At 47.0% G+C, this 25,102-nt stretch overlaps 1 protein-coding gene across 3 annotated transcripts in view; it reads left to right on the top strand.

The window, feature by feature from the left end:
- Positions 1–25,102, top strand: part of MICAL2 (microtubule associated monooxygenase, calponin and LIM domain containing 2) — a 124,272-nt gene that overhangs the window by 63,759 nt on the left and 35,411 nt on the right. For all 3 annotated transcript variants that reach the window (XM_080911587.1, XM_080911586.1, XM_080911588.1), the window contains exons 6-10: positions 11,640–11,847; positions 15,068–15,184; positions 17,121–17,222; positions 18,902–19,057; positions 22,644–22,744. In XM_080911587.1, the coding sequence (XP_080767713.1) occupies positions 11,640–11,847; positions 15,068–15,184; positions 17,121–17,222; positions 18,902–19,057; positions 22,644–22,744 (684 nt within the window). The remainder of the gene's footprint in view (positions 1–11,639; positions 11,848–15,067; positions 15,185–17,120; positions 17,223–18,901; positions 19,058–22,643; positions 22,745–25,102) is intronic.

The raw sequence follows: 25,102 nt of genomic DNA, 5'->3' as shown, positions 1-25,102 counted from the left end.
AACTGAGAACAAGAAGGTTGAAGTTTCACAAAACTATGCAGAAGAAAACCTGTTGACATGGAGAAAATGATTATGTAAAGCAAAGGATATGGGCCGGAGAGATGGTTCAGCAGTTAAGAGCACTGACTGTTCTTCCAGAGGTCCTGACTTCAAATCCCAGCAGCCATATAGTGGCTCATAATCATTTGTAATGGGATGTGATGTTTTCTCCTGCTGTGTCTGAAGACAGTGACAATGTACTCACATACTTAAAACCAATAATTCTTTTAAAAAAATAAAAAGCAAAAAGCTCAGTTCAGTCTTAGCACCCAAGTTAAACAAACAAAAAACAAAACAAGCAGGCATGGTTGGGTGCATTTGTAATCCCTGTACCAGAGAAATGGGGGAAAAGAGAATTCCTGGGATTTACTGGCCAGCTAAGCTAGCCTAATCTGAGCATCCCAAGTCCCAGCAAAAATATATTGTCTATAAAAACAAACAAAAAAGTAGACAGCTCCTGAGGAATAATATCTGAAATGCACGGGGAAGTCATTGATCTAATCAAGATGAAGTTTGAGTCACAAGTGTGTGGATACATGCACACATGTAAAAGATGTAGATTTCAGTCTATGTAAAAATGCACCTTTAAAACATCTATCTGATCAAGAGAAATATGTGATTTAGAATTCAGAAGGGGGGTGCTGTAGAGATAGCGTGGTGATTAAGAGAACTGGATGCTCTTCCAGAGGACCCAGTTTCAGTTCCCAGCAGCTACATGGTGGCTCACCACTGTCTATAACTCCAGTTCCAAGGAATAAGATGCCTTCCTCTGGCTCCATGATCACAGGAACACATATGTGTACAAATATATGTGTGCGAGCAAAACACTCATACACAAAAAGGTTTAAATTTTAAATCTCAAATAAATATTGACATCTGAACTCTTGTCCTGAAGTAACTGAGAAGAAATGTAAAGATCCTGAAGTTGAGATGCACCAGAAGTAAGACAAGTTGCTGAATAGATATATGGATGGATGGATGTGTGGATAGATGGATGTGTTGATGGATGGATGTGTGGATGGATGGATGTGTGGATGGATGGACGTGTGGATGGATGTGTGGATGGATGGATGTGTGGATGGATGGATAGATGGATGGATGGATGGATGTGTGGATGGATGGATGTGTGGATAGATGGATGTGTGGATGGATGGATGGATGTGTGGATGGATGGATGTGTGGATAGATGAATGTATGGATGGATGGATGTGTAGATGCAGGCATAGGTAGGTGGGTATAAGGACTCATGGGTGAAGGAATACATATGAGCAGATAAATGCACACGTGGGGAGGGGAGTAGATATCTGGACAGACTCATGGGTGATATGTTACTGTGGGGAACACATGATGAATAGATAGATGAGTGTTTGAAGAGTAAAATCCAATGGCAGAATCTTTGTGGCAAGTATTTTGATGTTACCCAGGATTCTTGAATCTTTTTCTATTTCAAAAATGTCCACATTTTGCCAAAAGTACTATAGAGATGTTAGAATAAGAAGGGAGAGCCTGCAATAGGAAAAACACAAAAAGCAGATTCTGGAGGAACTGGCAAGATGGCTCAGAGGGTAAAGGTGTTTGATGCCCGCCTAGAACCTGAGTTCAATCACCAGGACCCAAAGAGTCAAAGGGGAGAACTGATTCCCAAAAGTTGTTATCCTCTGACCTCCACATATATGCTATCATACACTCACTCACACACACACACACACACACACACACACATACACACACACACACACACACACACACACACACCATAAATAAAGTATAATTCTTTTTTTTAGGCAGATGCTTGGAATATTTATAAACATGTAAAATACTGTAGAAAACATAACCAGACATGTAGGTGTCCTATAATAGGTGCCCCTTTTAGGTTATAAAAATTATGAGGGATGGGGAAGGGGAAGCAGGCAAGAAGGACGTATGCATGCTGAGGCCATGCGCAGAAGAGCTGAGAAGGAAGGCTGGTAAAAAACCAAAGTCAGAAGGAAACTGTACACAAGGTCACGGGGGGCCTGGAGGTCCCGATGAGATCTTCTGACCTTGTTCTGAGAGCCACAGGAGCCGGTGAACAGTGGTTAGCTGGGAGAGGCCAGGCCTCTCTTCAGGACGGCTGTGGCTGCTACATAGGGGAGAGGCTAGGAAGAGATGAGGGTGGGACTAGGGAGACCAGGCAGGACCCCTGATGCCACAGGTAGGGATGTGAGGGACTTGAACAGAGGAGACAAAAACTGGTTCAATCTGGGTGTGCTTGAAGGGAGTCGTGGATTTGCTGTGACAACGAGGTGAGCAGGGGTGAGGATAAAGGTTAAGGGTGTACAAAGCACACTCATGTGCACAGCTAGAGGCATCCATGTGTTCCCAAGACAGCAGTAGGGAGTGGGGGTGAGGAACAGGTTAGGAGCAGGCTGTGAATCTGTTACCTGTGAGATGCTGATTAAAACAGAAATGTCACCATGCAGGTGGGCCATGGTTGCTTCTGGACTCCAGTGGAGTTCAGGGATGTGTGTGATGGTGAAGCCTACCCAGAGTGAACCTGAACCTGCTGCTCTTGTAGAGCCAGGAAGATGAGGTGTCTGACACCTAAGGGGCAGGGTGGAAAATTCCGTTTAAGCGAAATGTCACAGGGAGGGCGCTCTCCTTCTCTAGTTTCTCTAGTCTGTTCTAGAAGTAAAAGCAGAGCTTCATGCTGTTCTATTCCAAACCCACTACGTGCAAAAGGAGAAAAGGAGACCCTACCTGCTCCAAGACCCTCCAGGTCCAACTTCTCTGCCCCTCAGTCCCCAAATCTAGCCCTGTCCAGGCCCTGCACTGGTCCACAGACATCTCCCTCTTTCTTAGTCTTACCATTTCTTCTGTCTCTCTAATTCCCCCAGCTCAGTTCTCCAATCACATTCCTTCTCCTATATGGTCCTTCCTTGGCCAGAGTCACCAGTCTGTGCCTTCTCCAATTTCTCTGAGCATTCTTTGTGTCAGCTCTTCTCTACCCCCAACTGTGCTTCCACAGTTTCCCGAGGCAAAGGGCACAAGTCCACAACCCTCAGAGCCGTCCCACAAATCCCCACACATCTCAGGAGAGCGGAAGAGAGAACCCATCATCTTGCTCCTAGAAAATGCTGCCTCTGACCTGGAAAAAGTAATAGCAGTTTGGTGACCTTGAGTCTGACCTCTGACCCTAGAGGTCACATTTTCACCCAGGGACTGCCACAGTTAATTTCCTCTGCCAGCAGGGGCAAGGCTAAGGTAGCACTTGTGCCCTGGTTTCAGGGACCTTATACTTTAGGTGGGAAGATGCTGCGAGGCCTGAATACTGCCATAGAGATAAGGACTATGCTAACAATTTCCAGGCCAGTACCAGCTTGAGCATGCTCATAAGGCCAAGGGAAAGATGTTTGCAAGGGAAACTCCCGGAACAGAGCCTGTGCTCTCTACTTAGGCTATTGATAAGAGGAGGAGGGTACCAGGACATTCCAGCATATGAGGGGAGAGGGAGGGGGAATGGAGTGTTTCTCTTGGAGGAGGTATTTCTTGAGAGGAAGCATGGTGACAGGAGAAAGCTACTGTGGTCACTAAGTGGAATGTAAGAGTTATTTGGGAGGAGCTAGGTTTGAATGAGATACAAGAGAACTGGGGCTGAGGATGTCATTCTGTTGAGAGAGCATTGGTCTAGTGTACATGAAGTCCTAGGTCCAGTCCTTAGCACTGCCTAACCTGGGTATGGTGGCACAAGTCTCCAATTCCAGCATTTGGTGGAGGTGGAGGCAGGAGAATCTAAGGTCATATTTGAACTATATCTCAAATTCAATTCCAGATTGGGCTATGTGAAACTGGGGTGGGGTGGGAGAGCAGAAGTGGTCAGAGAGTTTGATGGGGCAAGGTTCTACCAATCAAATAAGTTTTAGCACCTTGACAAAAATGGAGCATGTCTATGACAAACCTTCCTTAGCCAGGTCTTCCAAGGACTCCTTGGTGGGCACATCTCCCATGAGGTCCCCACTTGTTACTATGCAAAATGAGGCTATAAACTCCTCCAGCCTCCACCATGAGCTACCGCCCTGTAGACATAAAGCGGATGTCTGGGCTTCAAACATTTTTGACCCTACAATATGAACAGGTTGGTTTTGCTTGCAGTCTTCCAGTAACAGCCATGGACTTCCTGCCTGGGTTCAGATAAGTCTCTTGTCCTAACAGCCAGAGGCTGTAAGCCACCCTGAAGGACAACGGTAAGACTGACACCAGGGCTCTGCCCGTGAGAGCCAGAATGCCCAGGTGACTACTGTTACCAGGAAGACCTAGCAAGGCCACCAGCTTGCCATAGAATTGTGCTGACTGGAAACACTGCAGCTGAGACACCTGCAGGGGTGGTTTTCAGGACCTGCACAGGCTCAAGCCCCATCTGTCCTGGGAACTTCCACCCTGGGGAAACACATGAAGCTTAGCTGGACACAGCCCTGTCCTCCCCTGCAGAGAGGACCTGTGAACACGGGTTGAACTCTGGCTGCATTCATGTGTCCTCAGTGAGGGGGAAGGAAGGAAATGGCCTCCCTCCATTCTCGCCATGAAGTTCCTGATAACCTAGGCTTTGTACTCTCAAGGCAAGCTATTGAGCGCATAGGCCTGGGTTCAAATCCAAATGTGAGCGTTTACTAGTTACACGATCTTGAGAAGAATTTCTTGCCTTCTCTGTCTCCATTTTTTTTTCACCCTTTCAAAACTGACTGGCGGAACATTTACAAATGAAACTATCCTCAGACCCTGCCTTTAGCTCTAATCATACTGTTCACATAAGGAGGCACTGTGTGTGTATGTGTGCGCGTGCACGCACAAGTGTGAGTGTGTTTACATGCATGTACATGTGTGTATACGTGTGTGCAGGTGTTGCAGGCGTGTATCCCTGTGTAAGAGTCTTGTGCTAACAGTTTGTACTTTATTCCTTCGGGTCTCTCATTGGGCCTGGAGCTTACCATCATCAGGCTCCAGTGACCCTCCTGTCTCTGCCCCCACAACAGTGCTGGGGTCACAGCATAGCGACACTGAGATTTCTTTTGTAATGTGGGTGCTGAGGATTTGAACTCAGATCCTCTCGTGTGCCCAGCAAGCGCTCTTATCTGCTGAACCATCTCTGCAGCCCTTACTTTACTTTTCTATGCCTCCATTTTTCCACCTCCAAGGTGGGTGTGATGCTAAACACTTGCAAAGGGTGATTACAAAGATGAAATACAAGAAGTAGTTGGGGAGGTGGCTAGCAAGTAGGGAGTGCCAGCAGAATGTTTGTGAAGTGTGTTCAACTTCATTTCACCCAAAGCAGTGGTCAGAAGGCTATGAGTGGCAGACCTCCGTCTGTGGGTCATTTCCATTGTCACATAGCATCTCACAGTAGCCTTGGTCCCATTGCACCCAAGGAGAAGGGAGACAGGAAGCAGAAACAGAAACAAAAACTGCAGACTGTTGAGCCCTGCCTCCACTCAGTGACTCTTATACTTTCTGTGCTGGGTCCCAGCATCCCCTATGGATGGGAGGAGGACTGGTTGGAAGGTGCACTATGCCACTGAGAAGTTAATAATTGGGTTGGGGCAATGGCTCAGTGTAGGAAATACATGCCATGCAATGTAAGACCTGGAGTTCAGATCTCCGGAAGCCACATGTGTGCTGGCTAGGTGTGGTAGCCCATTTGTAATCTAGGCTCAGAGGCAGGGATCTACAGATCTAGCTGGCTAGACTAACCTGGATCTGAGCTCTCTCTGCTCACTTGAATAATATAGAAAATGACTGAGGAAAACTCCAGGTATCAACTTTACAACTTCAGGCACACACACATGTGTACACATGTGTACCCATGCCTATCCTTGTAAACATACCTACGTACCCATGCATACCACACAAATACGTACATGCAAAAATGGCAGATGGAGTTGGAGAGATTGTTCAGTGGTTAAGAGCACTAGCTGCTCTCACAAAGGATCTGGGTTCAGTTCCCAGCACCCACATGGCAGGCTGCAACTGTCTGTAACTCTGGTTCCAAAAGATCCAACAACCTTTTCTGTCCTCCATAGGCATTTACAGGCAAAGCACACACACACACACACACACACACACACATAAATATATAAAGAAAATTTTTAAAGAGTCATACTTTCAGGGCCCCTCTGGAGTGCAGCAAGAGTTTTGTGTGAGCCCCCACTCCCACCCCGACACCCCTACTAGCATTTACATCTTGGCTAGGTATACTAGCTGTTGTCTCCCATCCAGCTCCTTGATGAATAGTCTGTTTCTCCATGTGGTGTTTGTCTCTTGTCGAGAATGTGCAGGTCTGAGCTCTTCTAAACTTATCTTTACGGTGGATTTCCTACTGGTGATAGATCTGCCCACTCCCCAGTGAGCAATAATTCACATGACCTGAGTACACAGATAATACCCCCGTCCATGATGTAGGTGGCCTTGGCAGCCCCCTGTTCCTTCTGTCTGGGTGGGAAGCTGCTGGCATGCACCCAACATCCCTCTCATGGTCAGAAAGCCAGAAGTGAGTTGGCGTGGAGTGGGTGGGAAGTTCATTCATCCATCAGCTGCACGTTGGGCCTCCTGTGCGTACCAGGGAGTGGATATGTTCCAGGCACACAGATAACACAGAGGACGGGGCAGTTCTTGAGGCCCAGCCAACAATAACACGAGAGCTTTGTTCAGGGACAGCAGTAAGGAGTGAGGCAGTGGGACTGCAGGAGAAAAGTGTGCAGTCTAATTCAGGAAAGCCTTCAGGCGGTGTGTGTGTGTGTGTGTGTGTGTGTGTGTGTGTGTGTGTGTGTGTGTGTGTGTGTGTTTATGGGGGTGTGGTATGTGTACATGTTTGCTCATTGGTGTGTGTAAGCCAGAGGACAACCTTGAATGTCACTCTTCAAGAGATATTTACCTTGTCTATTGAGATAGGGTCTCTTGCCTGCTGGTGGTAGATCTGCCCGCTCCCCAGTGAGCAATAATTCAGTCACCCCACTGCAAAGATAATACTGACATCCATGATATATGTTGGTGGCTTTGGCAGACCCCTGCTCCTTCCGTCTGGGTGAGATGCTGCAAACATTAACCCTGTCCTGAGACTCACCATCTTAACTAGGCTGAGGAGTCAGTGAGCCCCAGGGACCCACCTGTCTCAACGTCCCCAGAGCCAAGTGATAATGTGGGTTCTGTCAGTGAGCATAGGTTCTGCTTGTACAGTGAGCACATTACTGACCGAGGCTCAGTCTTAACCAAAAACTCTATTAAGGTTTGTTTTCAGAGGTAGCTTCTGGCCAGGTCTGTGAAAAGGGGAGAGCCCTTTGCCTCTGTGTTCAGTCCGCTGAATCATACCTGTCCAGAGTATCCACTGGCTGTGGGCAGTGGGAAACCAGGGCTGTTCCTCTGCCCAGACACATGGCTGCGCTGTATTTGGCCCCTTGTCAGGATACAAAGTCCTCATTCTGATCATAACTAGCACAGTCCAAGGGGGAACTGTTCTGCCTCCACAACCCCAGCCAACAGGCCCTTATGCCAGCCTGGATTTTTTTACCCCTGATATAACTAAGCCCATTGGCATTTGCTTTGATTAAGATCCCAGTATGATTGGTCTCTCTGAGATTTCAGGCCCAAAATATGTAATAGAGCTTAGGATGATGGGAAAGCCAAGCATCCACTGATGGAAACCCAGGTGCCGCCCAGAGGACTGGACATGAGACCTGGCAAATATTTTGCACACTCTATGTACAACAGCCCCTGGCTGGAGGAGAGGAGTGTTCCTGCCTTGTCTGGACACCAGAAATTGGTCAGGCATGGTGAACAGAACCTGCAGAAGTCTTGTGTCCCCTTCCTGCCCTTCTTCACCCTACATGTTCCAGCTGGCCCAGCCTTGGCCATGGAGTGACAGAGCTCACCAACAGGAAGCATGCAGTAACTGCAAAGACATGTAATGAGTTCAGACCTCGCCCCAAAGCAAACCTCACAAGCGTGGGGTTTGGAGCAGGCTCTGAAATGACCGTCATTGTCTGGCTATGTGGAGCAAGAAGCTGTGTGGAGGGTGAGATAAAGTGTAGATTTGGGCTGAGGAAGCAGGTTGTCTCCAGGCACCTCTGTCCAGAGAGGAAGCCAGCACCCCCCACCCCCACCTCGCACTCCCCAAAGTCTCTGGGGGTGAGTCAAATCTCAGCAGTGACTTCATTTCCTCTGACTCGGTGTCTACAAACTCTCTCGCTGGTTCCAGCCAGTAAACTACTGATTGTATAGTGTGGGAGCTTCTGATACGCCTGATTGGGTCTTCCTCTGGGACCTTGGCAGCCTAGGGGAGTGAGACAGCCAAAGAATGAAGTTTATGCTCAAGAAGGGGGGATGTGTTTTTAAGATAACATTTAATCCCAAGTAGAGAGAAGTTTCCAGATGTCTCAGCAACGTCCAACAGTGAGTGAGGAGCGAGCAGGTGATGGTCTCCTTGGTTGTTGCCTAGCTGAATAGTTTCACCTATTCGTATACACCTACCTGCCCATCCCCCACCCCCTCCACCCGCCCACGCCCTTACCTGTGAACTCCTGCCTCTGCTGGACTACTGCCATGCTCTCAGGTCTTATGCAACACAGAGACTATGCAGAAAATCAGACATTTGTATGCTTATCTAGAGGGGGACACGAGGTGACCTCCATGATCTTCTTCAACATGCAGTGACTTGACATAGACCTTGTACAAATCCTGTCTGACTCTTCTTTACCCATAGCCCCAGTGCCAATGAGACCAGCGCATTTAAGACCCTCAGCATCTGGATGCAAACCAGCTCTCCCCCTTTCCTCCCCTTCACCCCGTTTTCTCTCTGACATTTGTTTTTCTTTTCATTTCTACCAAACCAGAAGCAGAACTGCACAGTAGGCTTGGGAGGGAGATCATCAAGGTTTAGATCCTGGCTTCATCCCTTTCTTTCTGACACCATGGGCCAGTTAGTTACCTTGTGGCTTTGGGCTCTGCTTCCCTCATTTGGGAAATGGTCAGAGTAAACGTTCTCTTGTAATAATAATAACAGTTCCTGAATTTGAGAAGTCAAACACATGAACCTGAGTGAGTGATCTACAAATGTGGGCTGCGGTGAATGATGATGGGGGAACAGGTTGGGGATGGGGGTGGGGGTAGTCATAAAGATGTCAATGGTGATGAGAATAACATGGACAGCCCCTCCTCTGGTGTCCCTTGAAATATACCAAGCAGAATTGGCTTTTCCCTTTCTGTGCATGAAAAAGAATGAACTATAAGGCATTCTACTTATTTCAAAGTTTAAATGTGCCCCCATGGTCTGAGAGTCTCTAGAAGTAGGCACTAGTTTTCAGTAATAAGACCCCAATATTCAGGGCTAGAGAGAGCTAGCTCAGTGGTTAAGAGCACTGAATGTCCTCTGGGAAGATCCAGGTTCAATTCCTAGCACCCTCAAGGTACCCCCCAACCATCTGTAACTCCAGTTCCAGGGCCTCTGGTGCCCTATCCTGGTTTCTATGAATACCAGGCACAGACATGCATGCATTGGTATGTATAATAAAATTTAAAACTTTGTTAAAAAAAAAAGAATCCAATATTTACATGTGTGTGCCACACTTCTTAATTACCTTTTTCTCATACAATTTTTGTTTGTTGGGCCTTACCTAGAATTTGCTATCCCCCTGCCTGAGTTCTGGGATTACAATCACATACCACTGAGCCTGCAGTCTTTATTTGTTTAATACTGTACCACATATGGGCAATGCCCATAGAAACTAGAAGAGGGCATCAGATTCTCCGGAGGTAGAGTTGTCCCTGGACCATTGAGGTACCATGTGGGTGCCGGAAATTGAACTTGGGTTCTCCAGAAGAGCAGTCAATGCTTTTAACTGCTGACTCGTCTCCAGCAGTCGTTCTTTTAGATAAGGCCTCACCATTTTATTGTATATATTGTATGTAATAATCAACCTACTATAAGATTCACCCTACTAAAGTAGATAACTATCACCACTGCCTAATTCCAGAACATTCCAAAAGGAAACCATATATCCAGAAACACTAATTTCCCAATCCCTGCTGCCACCTTTAACCTTATCACCACCAATCTTTCTGTCTGTACAAATCACCTATTCTGGAGTTTAGATCCCCAAACCCACATCAATGCCAGCTGAGTGTGACAACCCATCTGTATTTCCAGTTATCAGGGATCCCCAGAGCAAAAGCAAGGTAGCAAGCTAGATTACCCCCTCAGCAAGCCATGGGGTCACTTGAGTAATGTGGGGAGCAATCACGGAAGACTCCTGATGGCTGTTCATGGAGATGTTTTCAATTCTTAGTGTATGTACCTAGGATTGGGACAGTTAGCTCTTATGGTACCTCTATGTTTAACTGTTTAAGGAATTACTATAACAGACCATTTGAAACCATTTGCACTAGCAATATGTGAGTTTTGACTATTTCCAGTTCTTAATTTATACCCCCATCAAATTAGAGCCTTTACTAGTAATAAGGGAGAAACCGTTCACCATGGTTTAGTTTTGCATTTTTTTGATGACTGATAGTGCTGGGATCTTTTTTATCTACTTTCTGATTCCTTGTATATCTTTATTGTAGGAGATGCTATTTAATTTTTTTCTCTAGGGTTTACTTGGGTATTTTAATTTATTTTTTATTTTAAGCTGTTTAGATATGTTACCAGAACTTACCAGTTATGTGGCTTGCAAATATTTTCTCTCATTAGTGCTTGTCTTTTTCTTTTCTTCCTTCCCTTTGACAGGCCGGGGAATGGGTTGGGGCTGGGAGCTGAGGCAGGCTAGCTTGGGCTCACAGATATACACCACCATGATCGTATTCTTCTTCACTGTTTTGAAACATTTGTTTTGTCTTGAGATTTATGTTTATTTGTATTGGAGACCATCTACATGAAGATACTTGAGGTGTCAGATTCCCAAGCTGGGGTGCTTGTGAGCCACCCAACATGGGAGTTGGGAATGGAACTTGGGGCTTCTAAGAGGACAGAGAATGTTCTCGGTCACTGATTCATCTCTCCAGCCTCAGCACCAAAGAGTTTATATCTTGATGAAGTCCACTTGGTCAATATTTTCTTTTGTTGCTTGATTTTTGGTCCCAAGGGACTATTGTCTAGCCTGTGGCCACAGGAATGATGTTCCATAGGCTTTCACAACACAGAAGCACATTCCTCTCTCATTATGCACTTGTTTTGTGGTGCTGAGGATGGGTAAGTCCAGGGCCTGCACACACTAGGCTAGCTTCCTACAACTGAACTGCATCTCTAACCCAATATACTTCCCAAAGGGTGATGCTATTGACAACAGACCTATGAGGAAAAGCAGCACTTCACAGACCCAATTCAAGAAAGGGCAGTAAAAGGTGGCATACCAGGCCTGGGGTCAGATTTGATCCAGCCTTGCCTAGAACCACCTGTGCATCTTACAGTGCCTTCTCCCCAGATCCCTTTGCATGTTCTCCTAGGTTTGGACAGTGTCTCTTCTATGATGAGCATACAGGGAAGACATACTGGGCAGATGCCTAGTGTGCTGTGCCTGGTGTCACCTCTGTGACAGCACTGCCTAGACACTCAAAGTTTCTCTCCTTTCCCTCCACAGTGTCTCATCGTCGGAGGAGGACCGTGTGGCTTGCGCACTGCCATTGAACTTGCCTACCTGGGAGCCAAAGTGGTTGTGGTGGAGAAGAGGGACACCTTCTCCCGGAACAATGTGCTGCACCTCTGGCCCTTCACTATCCATGACCTGCGAGGCTTGGGGGCAAAGAAGTTCTATGGAAAATTCTGTGCTGGTTCCATCGACCACATCAGTGAGTGGGGCTCAGGGCGGGGCGCTTCGGGATGGTCCAGGTCTTATTGTTCATGGACCCATCTTACCACATCTAGGAGTCCCAGATGTGACTTTGGATGATCCAGACATCCAACCCTCGGGTGTTATCTAGAGGACTGTACCTTAGTTCCTTTCTTTGACTGAGACCAAATTCTTCATGGGGATCAACCTGAGGAGACGTTTGTTTGAGCTCATGATTTGAAAGAATATAGCCCCTCATGGCAGCAAAGTAGGAAAGGCAAACAGCTTCATGGCTGCTTGCTCATATCTGGGCACATCTGGAAATGGAGAGAGGCCCAGCAGAATGGTCCAACTACAGACTTCAAGCTCTCCCTTCTCCTTCTGTAATCCACTTCTCCCAGCTAGGCCACATCTCCCACAGGTCCTACAGTCTCCTAAAAGTGGTACCACTGGATGGAGATCAAATGTCAAACACATAAGCCTACGAGGACATTTCTCATTCAGACCATGATGGTCTGCTTTGTGACTTTTCTGGACTCTGTGTTCCATTGGTCATGGACCCTGGCATGCGCTGCTTGCCAAAATACCTGTCTCCAGGGTCTACGGGCTTGACACATAATAGATGGAACAATAAACATCTGCTGAGTGAATGAATGAAATACAGAGTCCAGAGGCAAGTAGCAGAGACTGTGTGCTCAGGGAGCTCACTGGATGTTGTCAGTAATAAAATATGCTTTACTAGAGTGAGTCACACTCCCAGGAGGGATTTGAAAGAGAGAACTCACAAAACCTCTAACAGGGCCAGATGGTTGAGGCCTCCTTGTGCAGAGGAATTTGCGCATTGTACTGCGAAGCAGGGCAGGTGGTAGATCAGAGGAGTGATGTAATCGGATGTCTCTGACGGATCTCTCCCCAGTGTCCCTTAGAGCTCTGACAAGAGAAAAGGCAACATAATGTGACTCCAGGGAGGTAGGAACAGAAGTTGGGAATCTAGCATCTGAAGATGCTGGCCTGTGTGCTGTGTGGCTGAATGCCTGTGTGGAGCACAGCTCCTGTGTGTGGTAGGTCACTTGTGGAATCTTGAGGCCTTGGGAGAGGCAGCACCTCTCCTCCTCTCAGCTTCAAAGGGAAGAGGTCTCCAGCTATCAGACATATGACAGTCAAGTCAGGCAGATCACGCGGGGACACAAGTGTTTGACGGATTTAGATACAAAGCATGTCTCTCTTATTTCCTCCTGACTTGGTTCAAACTCCTTACTTTCCATGGGCCTCAATTTTATCTCTTGTAAGACAGGATTAAAATTCTGTCCCCTTGAATTGCTAAGGTTTACATGGGGTCAGGTTTGTAACATGGCGGTGCCATGTCTGTTGTGTAATAGATACTAAAGTACTTTTTGTGGCCAGTGACATATAGTAAGCGGGCTGCCATGTATGGTCCTCAGACCCAAAGGAACCCCACACTTTTCCATGGGGGGTCGATGAGGGGGAGTCCATAAAGCCATGTCCGTGTAAGACTAGAACTGATGGGAAGTGAGTGGGGTGTGGGTGTGGAACTGGAGAGAGTTACCACCCGCTACGGGTGTAATTCATTCAGACACAAAAGAATTTACCAGCAGCAGCCCCAGAATTCATTCCCACTTTGGGATGAGAAAATTCCAGTTCAACGGGAAGAAATTTGTATTTGCCCAGAAAGCCACAGCGTGAGCTGGCGGGATGCTCTGTCCCACCCAGAGGTCTGTCAGCGAGAATGGAAATGAAGGCTCTGAGCATGGTGCTGAGATGTGGTGTCTCAAGGGCAGCCCTGGGACATTGGAGGTGGGGGGACTCATAGAGCTCCTACTGTGTGCTGGAAGCCAGAACCTTGATAGTGTGAGATGTGTCCAAGCCTCCCATGGGAGAACTGTCTTCTCAGCAGGTTGTGGCCTAGGTTCTGTAAACCCAGCTGCCTGGCCGTGAGAGGTGGGCAGTCTCTATTGCCAGCTGTCTCCTCAGGTTCAGCATTGCTCAGGAGTTCTCTGTGTGAGAACTCTCCACTCCCCACTATGCTTCCAGCAGTAGGTTCTTAGCAGTTGCTGTGTCCCATGCCTGAGGGACAGAGGCCACTGGCCTGGCCGGTACATTCTTTCCCCCTCCTTTGCCTCCCAGGATGGAAGCACAGCTACCCATCCCTCCAACTCTGCTCCCTCTTAGATTTCTCTCCTTCTTCTCCCCCAGCCCCCACCACCAGTCTTCCAGATCCTTACCCTGGACCCTACCCCCTATGGAGACCCCATTATTATTTTTTAGCTCAAAGGATTTGTTCTAGAAGAGGAAGGGTGGGCTGTGTCCACTCATCCTCCTCCCGGTGGTTGCCTATTTCCTTTCCGTCATCACACTGGAGAGATCTTACCCAGAGGCTTCCAGGCTTCTCCGTGTCCTGGCCTCTTGTAGCTTCTGTGGTCCTCAGTCTCCTCAGGGAATCCGATGCTCCCACTTACCCCTCTCTCACAGTCTCAGCCTAGGTCCCCTCACTCTGTTCCTCTGCTTCCTCCATGAGAAAGCCTATGCCCATCTTCCCACCTGCCACATTGTAGGCACTCATCGAATATTAAAGACCCAGGAATACAGAGAAGCCCACAGCAAGTTTAAAGCTTCTGGCTGTGTAGACAAATGCTTGGGGGTGGGGGACACGCCCCTTTGTGCTGAGTGGAGATGAACAAACAAGGCTGCACTTACTGGAGGCATTTGAAATGGTAAGAAGCAGAGAGCCCAGTTGTTGGGGAGAATTTCCTTACCAATGGCGAGGGAGAAGCTTCATAGGCCTCATCCAGGAGCCTCTCCTTGTGGCTCTTGACTCTCGCTGTCTCCTTCTCTATCGTCACCTCACCAGATCCAGAGTCTGGCTCAGCAAGGATGTAGGAAAGACTGACAGATCTCTCTGGTCGGAGCAGTACAGTGCAGCTAGAGCCAAGCTGCCGGTGGGACAGAACGGCACCCATAGTCCACCTTTTGTGTCTGTGTGGCCTTGAGCAGTCGCTTGACTTTCTCAAATCTCAATAGGTCCTCTAGTAAATGAGAATAAGAAGGGTCCCCAAGGGCCACTGTGTGAGAAGTGAAAATCCTCGGAGGGTCTGGTACAAGCTCAGCCGGCATGGCCGCTGTGCTCTGAGCTCTCTGGGCCACACCTATCTGGCCCTTACACACGGGTGCTGCTGGTCCATTACTTCTGACTGTTCTCTCTCTCCTTTCCTTCCTCACAGGTATCCGACAACTGCAGCTCATCCTGTTCAAGGTGGCCCTGATGCTGGGAGTGGAAATCCATGTGAATGTGGAATTTGTGAGGGTTCTAGAGCCTCCTGAAGACCAAGAAAACCAAAGTACAGTATGATTTTTCTTTCTCTGCCTTGAGGGCGGATATTCCAAATGGGAAGCTGTCCCAGAGGCTATCTCTGCAAGTTATTTTTTTGCTGGGAGCTGCTTGGCACACTTCCACTGACAAATACTTTACCTTTTTTGACCATTTCTGTGGCTTTGGGCTTATTTTTCCAGCTCCCAACAAGGGTGGGGATGATGGCGGAATTATTACCAAGCCATGAAGCCTATAATTTGGTTACTCAGTCCCAAAGATGATGCAACCTTGACAAATGATGTCCAGTCAGTTGCAGGAAAGAAGACACATCGGGTAGTGTAATAAAGTTCACACATGCTTCAGTTCACACACAGGTAGTTACACCTGCTGTACCCTCAAGATATCTTTAAATACAGTAATGAAACTGAGATGTCTAGAACAGATGTACATAAAGCTTGTAGATAAGCCTTGGCATACATATGCCTTATTTAGGGGTTTGTTGCTGTGAAGAGACACCAAAACCATTTTGTCTGTTTGGGGGGGGTTGTTTGTTTTTGTTTGTTTGTTTTATCTTGTTTGTTTTGTTTTGTTTACAAGACAGGATTTTTCTGTATAGCCAGAGGCTGTCCTGAAACTCACTCTATAGACCAGGCTGGCCTCAAACTCATAGAGAGATCCACCTGCCTCTGCCTCCCAAGTGCCAAGATCAAAGTGTGCACCACCGCTGCTCAGTGACCATGGCTGTTCTTATATAGGAAAGCATTTCATCAGGGCTGGTTGGTGGTTCAAAGGTTTAGTCTGTTATCATGGCAGGAAGCACAGCAGTGTGCATGCATTCTTACTGAGTTTTAATTTATAGATCATACGATGCTTTTGTCTAGGCAGATTCTTGGTAATATTATTTTAGCTGAACACGATGGTGCACACCTGTAATCCCAGCACCGAGGTAAGATAGCTATGCTTTAAAGACTAGCCTGGGCTACATCTAGATAACCCATCTGGAAAGCAAAAGCTAGAGGAAAGGAAAATACATTCTTATCTCCTTCACACACCATCATCATGGGGTTTGACCATCAAGGTTTGATATCTTGTCAGGATTGCTTCCTGCCTTTGAAATGCTGAGTTATGAGGCAGCGGGTGTTGAAGACTTTGCAGTTTCCCATGGAAAGTACACCCATGACTTTTCCTGGCCTCTGCCCTGTACATTTGATAACCCAGGGAGGCTTTCATTGCTTCTGTAGTTAGATGTTATCATTTGGGGCATTCAGAGACTGTGTACTCCTAATGGTTGGAACATCTCGACTGGGCAGCTGGTCCTAACGCCGAGGACCCAGTCAGGCTTTCCCAGAGAGTATGTTTCTATAAACAGCAGATCATCGGAGCAAGAAGTAGAAATGTAAAATAGCCCCCCACCCCACCCACTCTCTGGGATGAGAAGCCATTGAATTGGGACAAATATGGGTGAATCTAATGAGATACAAACACAGGGCATGGGAGATGGGTTTGGGTTAGCATCCTAGCAAAGGTTAGCCATACTAGGCACATCCTATCTCTTGGCTTTGTTCTGGAGTACACTGACACAAAGTCTGAGGTTACCATGGAGAACCTGGATATGGACTGTCTATGTATGCCTGACCTGCAGCCTGGGGACCACATGATACCCAGGATAATTATTACTGTGCCAATTAGAAATAGTAAGCTTAATCCAAATATTTGAGAGGGGAATTTATCATTTTTTTTAAAAAAAAAAAAAAAAAAAAAACTTCATTACACAGTTCTCAACCATGAGCATTGTATACAACATCACGTGTCACAGTGTCAAAAAGCCAGATATGTCTGATGCCTGGGCCTTTCTTCAGGAGGCTACACTGGGTCATTGTCCATTTCTCATGGCCAACAGGGAGGGGTAACATCACTCTCTCAGCCTGCCTCTGTCAACTCATCTATTCTCTCTGCCCTGGTAGAAATCGGATGGCGGGCAGAATTCCTTCCAGCAGACCATGCCCTGTCTGACTTTGAGTTTGACGTCATCATTGGCGCAGACGGCCACAGGAACACGCTAGAAGGTGAGGCTTTTTCTTCTGGGGCAAGGGCTGAGAGAAAACGAGGGGAAGCTGAGAGGGAAGATGAAGATGGCAGAGGCTTCAGCTGAGTGTGTGAGGGCAGCCATTCCACTCTCCCTCTCACTGGACCTTAGCATCTCCAAATGAGACTATGGGTAGCAGAACCCTTTCAGAGCATCCAGCCAAGAGTATGTATGGGTGAGGGCTCATCTGTGAGAATGCTCTTTGAAAGGGGGGATACTGTGAGAAAAGTCAATACAAACTCACTGAGCTGCCATGTTAGCCAAAGTGCACTCTCATCTGACTTCATCTAGGGCAAACATCTCAAGATTTGAATGGCATCCATTATGATCCAGGACTCTACCTACAAACAGGAGAAACCTTTCTTTGAAACTCTTAAGCACACCCACTGCCGGGCAGCTAGTCAGGATTCAAAGCCATGCTTCTCTAAGTCCAGTGGACAGGCTTCACTCATTCACACTGACATTGTTGTCTGAGACCAACGGTGATAAACCACGTGTCACCGGTGGTGTCTTTCTGAGTCTGCCCCTGTCAGGGCTCACAGGTTGCAGACACAGAGCTGGGAAAACTTATTCTCTGAGGACAGCATACACACACTGATCTCAGAAAATTCTGAATGTGTGGTCCTCCGATTCAGGCCTCTGCTGTCTTCAAGACTCTGCCCTGACTCTACTGACCCCTTCATGCCCACACCCATCTTCTCCCAGCCATATCTGGCAAGACACTTCAAAGCTGCTAATGTGAATACTTGGATGGTTTATGGGATTGTTCTGGTGGTTTGGGAAAAATATGAGTCTGGATATTTGAAAGCCCAGTGTCTGTGCTCAGTCTGCTATTGGTTGGACCCTCCCAGATCAATGAAATGCCACCACACATGCACACAAGCATACATGCATACATGCACAAATGCACACATGTACCTTCAGGCCAATCTGATGGGAGCTACTCATCAGTTGAGATGCCCTAGGTTCATGTCAAGACAAAACTAGCCAACACATATACTAGGTACCAGACACTGGGAACAGGTGTATTGGTTTTCTTTGCTAGGACTTGGTATTTCTTGACTTATGGAAGTATCATCATCAACTCTGTCTTTGTCCCTCAGTGTGTACACGTGTCCACCTTCCTCTGAGAACAAATACATCAGCCATATTACAATAAAGGTTCTACTCCAGTATACCTCATCTTAACTAAGCACATTTATAATGACCCCATTTCTAAAAAAGTCACATACACCAGGGGTTGAGACTTCATCAGTGGGGGATAACAATGCAACATGACCTATAACAACAAGGATATAAAGATATAAAGAAAATGTGTCACTATCCTTGTCTTACGAGAGTTCAGTCAAATCCTATCTTTCAAAAGATTTTCTTGTCCATTTGAAATGCTAGCAAAATCATTTGGATCACGTAGGACCCCAGTGCGCAAGAGCCTTCAGAGTGTGTTCACTGACACACCCCAAATGTCTGCCACACAGATCACCTTGGCCACCGGTCTGTGGATATGTAAGCAGGGCGTGTGGTCTGGTACAGAAAAGAACAGAGCCCCACTGACTTCAAAATGCTTCTTATGGGCACAAGTCTGGCGCCTGCCTGTCCCAGAGCCCCTGTCCCCACCCGATCTAGAGAACCGACACACCTACCCTTTCCCTTCTGCAGGGTTCAGGAGGAAGGAGTTCCGAGGGAAGCTGGCCATCGCCATCACTGCCAACTTCATAAACAGGAACAGCACAGCTGAGGCGAAGGTGGAGGAGATCAGTGGCGTGGCCTTCATCTTCAACCAGAAGTTCTTCCAGGACATGAAGGAGGAAACAGGTGAGAGCCTCGTCTCTAAACCAGACCCTATTCACTGTGTGTGTGTGTGTGTGTGTTTGAGTATATATGAGCATGTGTATATGTGGTTGTGTGTGTATTTGAGTGTGTGTTTGGGTGTATATAAGCATGTGTATGTGTGTGTGTGAGAGCTTGCATGTATGCATACATATGTGGTAGCCAGAGGGCAACCTGTAGCATCTTTCTTCAGATGGGGTCCACTTTCTCAGTTGTTGAGAAAAGGCCTAATTCTTGACAAGTAAGCTAGGTTAAATGTCCAGTGAGCCCCAGGGATCTATCTCAGCCTCCCCAGCACTGGAGCTACAATGCCATGCCTGCCTGCCTTCCCCCACATCATGGGTTCTGGGGCTCAAATTCCATTCTGCAATACTTGCAGATCATGCTTTCTTTTCTAACTAAGCCATCTCCCTAGTCCCTTGTCCAAGATTTCTGAATTGTTCACAGGCCTGCATGCTTCCAATGGTTGCTAGAACTGGAGAAGGAAGCAAAGCTTTTCTCTCCATACAGTAAATGTCCAGATGCCCTTCAAGGACAAGAGGAATCTTGAGAGAATGTTCTGGCTGTTGTGTGTGGAAATAGATAATAGACTTGGTTTATGTGTGACCATGAACAGAGTGTCTATTGTAGAGTATGACAATGCTAGCCCCACCCCTCCTGGAGTTTCCCCTATCCAAAGAGGGTATCTACATAAAGCACTGTAACACAGGATAGTCAGGAAAGCTGTGCCCAAGGTCAGCATGAGATGTTAGGGACACTGAGGAGGGAGCTTACAATCTGAGGGGAGAACCAGAAGAGTCCCAGGTGCTTTATACAGACATAAGCTGCCCCTCCCTAGGAAACAAGACAAAGACCCCACCCCCACTCCCACCCCACCAGGCTCTTAGAGCAGTTGTCACCTAACCATGGGTTCATAGAACAGACGGTATTGACTCAATAGCTTTGCCGATATTCTTTTGAATGCATGCTACATTCCAAACACTGGTGTATAGCCTGAGGCAGATCAGCAAGCCAAGACTTATATTCTGTGTGGCCAGATAGCCAAGACTTATATTCTATACGGCCAGATAGCCAAGACTTATATTCAGTGTGGCCAGATAGCCAGTAAATGAGCAACAACACATGCTTATGAGAGTAAAGGAGAAACAAAGAAGAATTGGCTTTTTTAATAACCTTACCCAAAATACACGTTGTCCCTTGAAAAGCCAGTGCAATGATAATGTTAAATTAAGCCTCGCCAGGCACGATGGCACTTGCTTGTCCTCCCAGCACTTGGAAGGTGGAGGCAGGAAGATCAAGGCTATCACCAGCTGCATAGGCACCTTGAGGTCACCCTCAACTATAGGAGACCTTGTCTATAAAAGAAGTGAAAGCCACCAGAGCTCTGTCCAGTCTGCACTGGCTCACAGACACTTTCCCTCAGAGCCAGCGCATGTTCATTTCACGTGGCTCCAGTTCTAATCAACGTATCCCTCTTCCTTCTCCTCCTTCTTCCTCCTCCTCCTTCCTCTTTCTCTTCTTCCTCTTTCTCTTCTTCCTCCTCTTTCTCTTCTTCCTCTTTTTCTTATTCCTCTTCCTGCTCTTTCTCCTCCTCCTCTTCTTCCTCCTCTTCTTTCTCTTCTTTTTCCTCTTCCTCTTCTTCTTTGTCTGCTTCCTCTTCTTCCTCCTTCTCTTCCCCCCCTCTTCCTCTTCCTCTCCTCCTCCTCCTTTTCTTAGTACATTTTAAATATTGCCCATGTTCCTTGTTTTCTAATTCAGTATTATATCTTAATTATAGTCCTGATGGTAGGTTTGGAGGACTGTGGCATCTCTTCGTATCCAAACCTGAGGACTGTGGAAGACCATGTGGCTCTGGTATTGCCTTGAGATGGGGGTGGTTTTCTATATACAAGGGGGAAACCAAAAGGATTGTGTTCATGATACACTGAGATGACAGGACTTTCCGGTTTCAGTGTTTGTCAGCAAGGGCTTTGATTTCACAGCCACAGATAGGCATTCACATTGCTGTCTATGGCTGGTTCCACCGTGAATGTTTGTAACAGAGAAAGACACACACATTCACTTAAAGCCTTGGCCTCTGATGTCCATTTTCTGTGAGTTTGCTCTTAGGGTAACACTTTCCATTGAATCATTTCCTCAAAGGCTCCGCTTCTAGGAACCAGCTGAGTTGCTGAGCCAGGCTCTGCCTCTTGCCGGTCACAGTGGTATTTGCCATCTTACGTCCCTCTGAGCCTCCACAATTTATTATTACAAGTTTTAATATTTCCTTTCCAGAGTATAATATCATTTGAATGATTTAATACTTAATTCTCCAGCCCTTCCTTCCCCTTAGAAAGAAAGAAAATAAATACGCAGACCATCAAATCGGGGTTACGACAGGACATTGCGTTTGTTTCTCCAAAGCTTTCACGAGCTTCCTTTAGACTTGGCTGTTGTTGCCCCTGTAAGTCATTGTCTCACATCAGTGACAGCAATAAATTTCCTTTGAATCTCTTGGGGGCCCTCTGCATGCATGGCTGTTTCCTATTTTACTGTTATAATAAGGGTGTTGCTATGGTTACCCAGCACACCTTGTGTGGATGCTTTGAGGTCACTGTGCCTGTTACTTCCCTTCACATAAGCTGAGCCAGAGGGTCTTGGCTCTAGTAAGCATGAGAGTCACACAGGGAGCTAAACCTCGGGGTGCAGGCCTTACCCCAGGTTTCTAATTCAGCAACCCTGACCAATTTGACTTTGTATTAAGTTCTTAGGTGAAGCCAGTGTCTGTGGCTGAGCCTCCCTGAATCCCCTGGAGAACACAGAGCCAAATGATCATCTTGTAAGCATGATTTTTAAATACAGAAACCTAATGTATGAATGATTTTCTGTCTGTGGAAAAATAAGGTCTGGGACCCACAAAAAAATGTTGGGCATGGCGGTATGTTTGTAATCCCATCTTTATGGTGTAGAGACAGGAACATCCCTGAGGCTTACTGACTGGCCAGTCTTGTCGGTGATCTTTAGGTTAGTGATAAGCCCTGTCTTAAGGAGGCAGACACTGTCTCAAAAAAATAAGTACCTGAAAAATGATACCCTTGGCTGTCTTCTGACCAAAACAAAGGTGCACACACACACACACACACCATGATGCCATTAGGCCTCTAACCTTACAGTGTTCTACTGACCTGGGTTTTCTCTTGCAAGCTAGGATATGGTGGAGATGCTCTGTGGTGCATATTGTAGATGGGGCCAGAGCCCTACAGTTGAGTTCAAAGTTGGGTTTTGCTTAGCATCCCTGGTCCTGTCGAGTACTTCCCATAACACTTTCTGCCTAGATTTAACTTAGGAATACTGGATACCTGTGGTTGCTGTATGTTGTTTGGTTGTGTTGTTTTTGAACATGTCTTTGTGGGACCATACATGGTAGCTGCTTTGACCTGGGTGACTTCTGGTCCTCTCTTCTACCTTCCACAGTCTGGTGTATCTTTACTATTTAATTTATCTTATACGAATCTTCTGCACATACATAATGAGACCTGGAGTTGAGCAAGGTACAGATTAGTAAACTGAGTCTGAATGTTTCTCCTTTCAGGGATTGATCTGGAGAACATTGTTTACTACAAGGACAGTACCCACTACTTCGTCATGACAGCCAAGAAACAGAGCCTGCTGGACAAAGGTGTCATCCTTAATGTATGTACCTGTGGGCTGTGATCTCTTACCCGTCTTCCCCTGGGCAACATGGACTGGCAGCATCTGCAGATGTGAGAGAAGATAACTGTCCTGCCAGGACCCATGCAAGGCAGGAAGAGACTGCCTGCATCTTTCTTGCCTTTGGCATTATGTGACCTCCCAGACACACAGATATGTTTCAAACATGTGGTGAGAGACCTTTGCTGAGATGTGCCCAGAATATGATCATCTGAATCTTTCCCTTCCTCAAATGTCATTCATTTGGCCCCATGCCTTCACTAGGAGGTCACATTAACTTAGAGATGGGGACTCTTTGTCCTTGTGGAACCTAGAGATGCTATTACTTAGGATTCTCATACTGTGTCTCCTTTGCCATGGGGGGGGGGGGCACTCACTGTGTGCGCTGTCAGTGATGAACAGAGACACAGCCCTGCCCTGAGCTAACTCAGGATGGTGACCAAGATACTGATTTTTCTTTTCTGACTCTCAATCTTGTATCTATGAAGTGGAGTAACTCCTGTCTGAAGAGGGTTCTTGAGACATGACTGTGTAGTGGGTGGAGGTATCTGAGGTATATGCACACATGTATATAAGCACAGACACACCATGTGCAGTACAGAACCTGGTTGTTAGTAGTTTTCCAGGTTCTTCCACACCCGGCCTTGTTCGGACACTTGTTTTTCTAGCCCGTTTCACTGTGTGGCTTTGCTTCTTGTTTAATTTATTTGTTTTTTTGTTCTGAGATAATTAATGTCCTGCTGTGTAGCCCAGGCTACCAACGAACTCTTGACCCTCTTGCCTCAGCCTTCTAAGTGCCTAGGCTGCAGGTATGAGCCCCGGGCTGAGTATACATCGTCAAGAATAAAGAGAGGACAAGGTAGCGCTGGAGAGATGACTTGGAGGTTAAGAGCACTTGCTGTTCTCTAGAGGACCCCAGTTTGGTTACCATCACTACATCAGTTGACTCCAACCTACTATAACTTCAGTCTCAGGAGATCCATGTCCTCGTCTGATCTCTACAGGCACTGCATGCATAAGGCATGTGCTTACATACACATATACATGTAGATGAATAAAAATAGGCAAGAGGAGGCAGGGAGGAGGGGGCTTTGGTCAGGCATCTTCCTTATAGAGTTCCCAAGATCCTTGCTTCATGATAAGGATCCCTCAGCCCCAGGTCAGCCTCCAGGCCACTGCTGCCTGCCAGAGTACAGTGTGCCTATCTTCTTGCCAGCTTGTACTGGCATCTGGCCTGGAAACATGAGTAACCAAGGCCTCCCCTGGGCTCCTCCCCCTTGGCTGGGGCCTCTGCTGAGAGCGTAGGTATGGGCAGAGGCTGTGGGTGGGCCAGGTGAAACTAGCCTAGCCCACCCTCACACATACCAGCTGTTATGAGCCCCGGGCTTCCAAGTCTGCCAGCTCATAGCTGGCTGGTCAGCCTGGTGTGTGGTGACCTCTTTTTCCCTCAGGTGGAAGTAGCCTCTTCAGTCTTCTGGTGGGCAAATGAATGCTGGGTACGATCTTGTGGGGGCGGGGCGGTATTTGACTTCCCAAAAGTTGCATTTGAAATCATAGCTCCCCAGGAAATGCAAATAGAAGGTCACTTCAGTTATAGAGGAGGTTGTATGTCTTGAGACCTCCTATACCGGCACCTTACATGGGTCCAGTTGGCATCTCATTGTACACCTTCATTCATGGCATTCTGAATCAGTCGGGGCAGGTAATATCCCTGCCTATGTGCTGGCACAGCATGAGGCATTTCAGCTCACTCCATCTGTAAGGAGGAGATCTTGTAATTATGCCTCTGTGAATGTGAAGATGGAGACTCAGAATCAAGCTAAACAACACGCCCAGACCCTGTCTGTGACAGGGTCCCACCTATGCCAGGCTGGCCTTGAACTCATTTTGTAACTGAGGATGACCTTGAACTCCTGATCCTTTTGCCTGCATCACCCACATACTGAAATTATCGCTGTGCGTTGCCGCTCCCAGCTTTAATCGGTGCTGGAGACTGAATCCCAGTTTTTCATGCACGCTGCTGAGCACTCTATCAGTGGAATTTTACCCTTTGCATCATCTTTGGCGAAGGTGGCCTTTAAGTTTGTCTGCCAAAGATGGGCAGCATAGACTTTGGAGATCTTTTAGTCTTTTCTCTTCAGCCTCAACACTCTTTGGCTGCATCCCTGGAGGGAATTACCTCATTGTCCAAGCACAGCAGCAAGACAATGCCCACTTTCACAGCCAATCCACTCGTGTCCTCAGCATCCAGAAAAGTGAACAGCCAAGTTTGGATAGGACTTCAGAGAGTGGCATAGCACGCACTCACCCTTTTTTTCTAGTCTCGTTTGACCACTAGCC

This window comes from Micromys minutus (assembly GCF_963924665.1).
Source record: "Micromys minutus genome assembly, chromosome: 2".
Taxonomy (NCBI): Eukaryota; Metazoa; Chordata; class Mammalia; order Rodentia; family Muridae; genus Micromys; species Micromys minutus.
The sequence above is the reverse complement of the archived record's forward strand: the minus strand, read 5'-3'. Positions and strand labels throughout refer to the sequence as shown.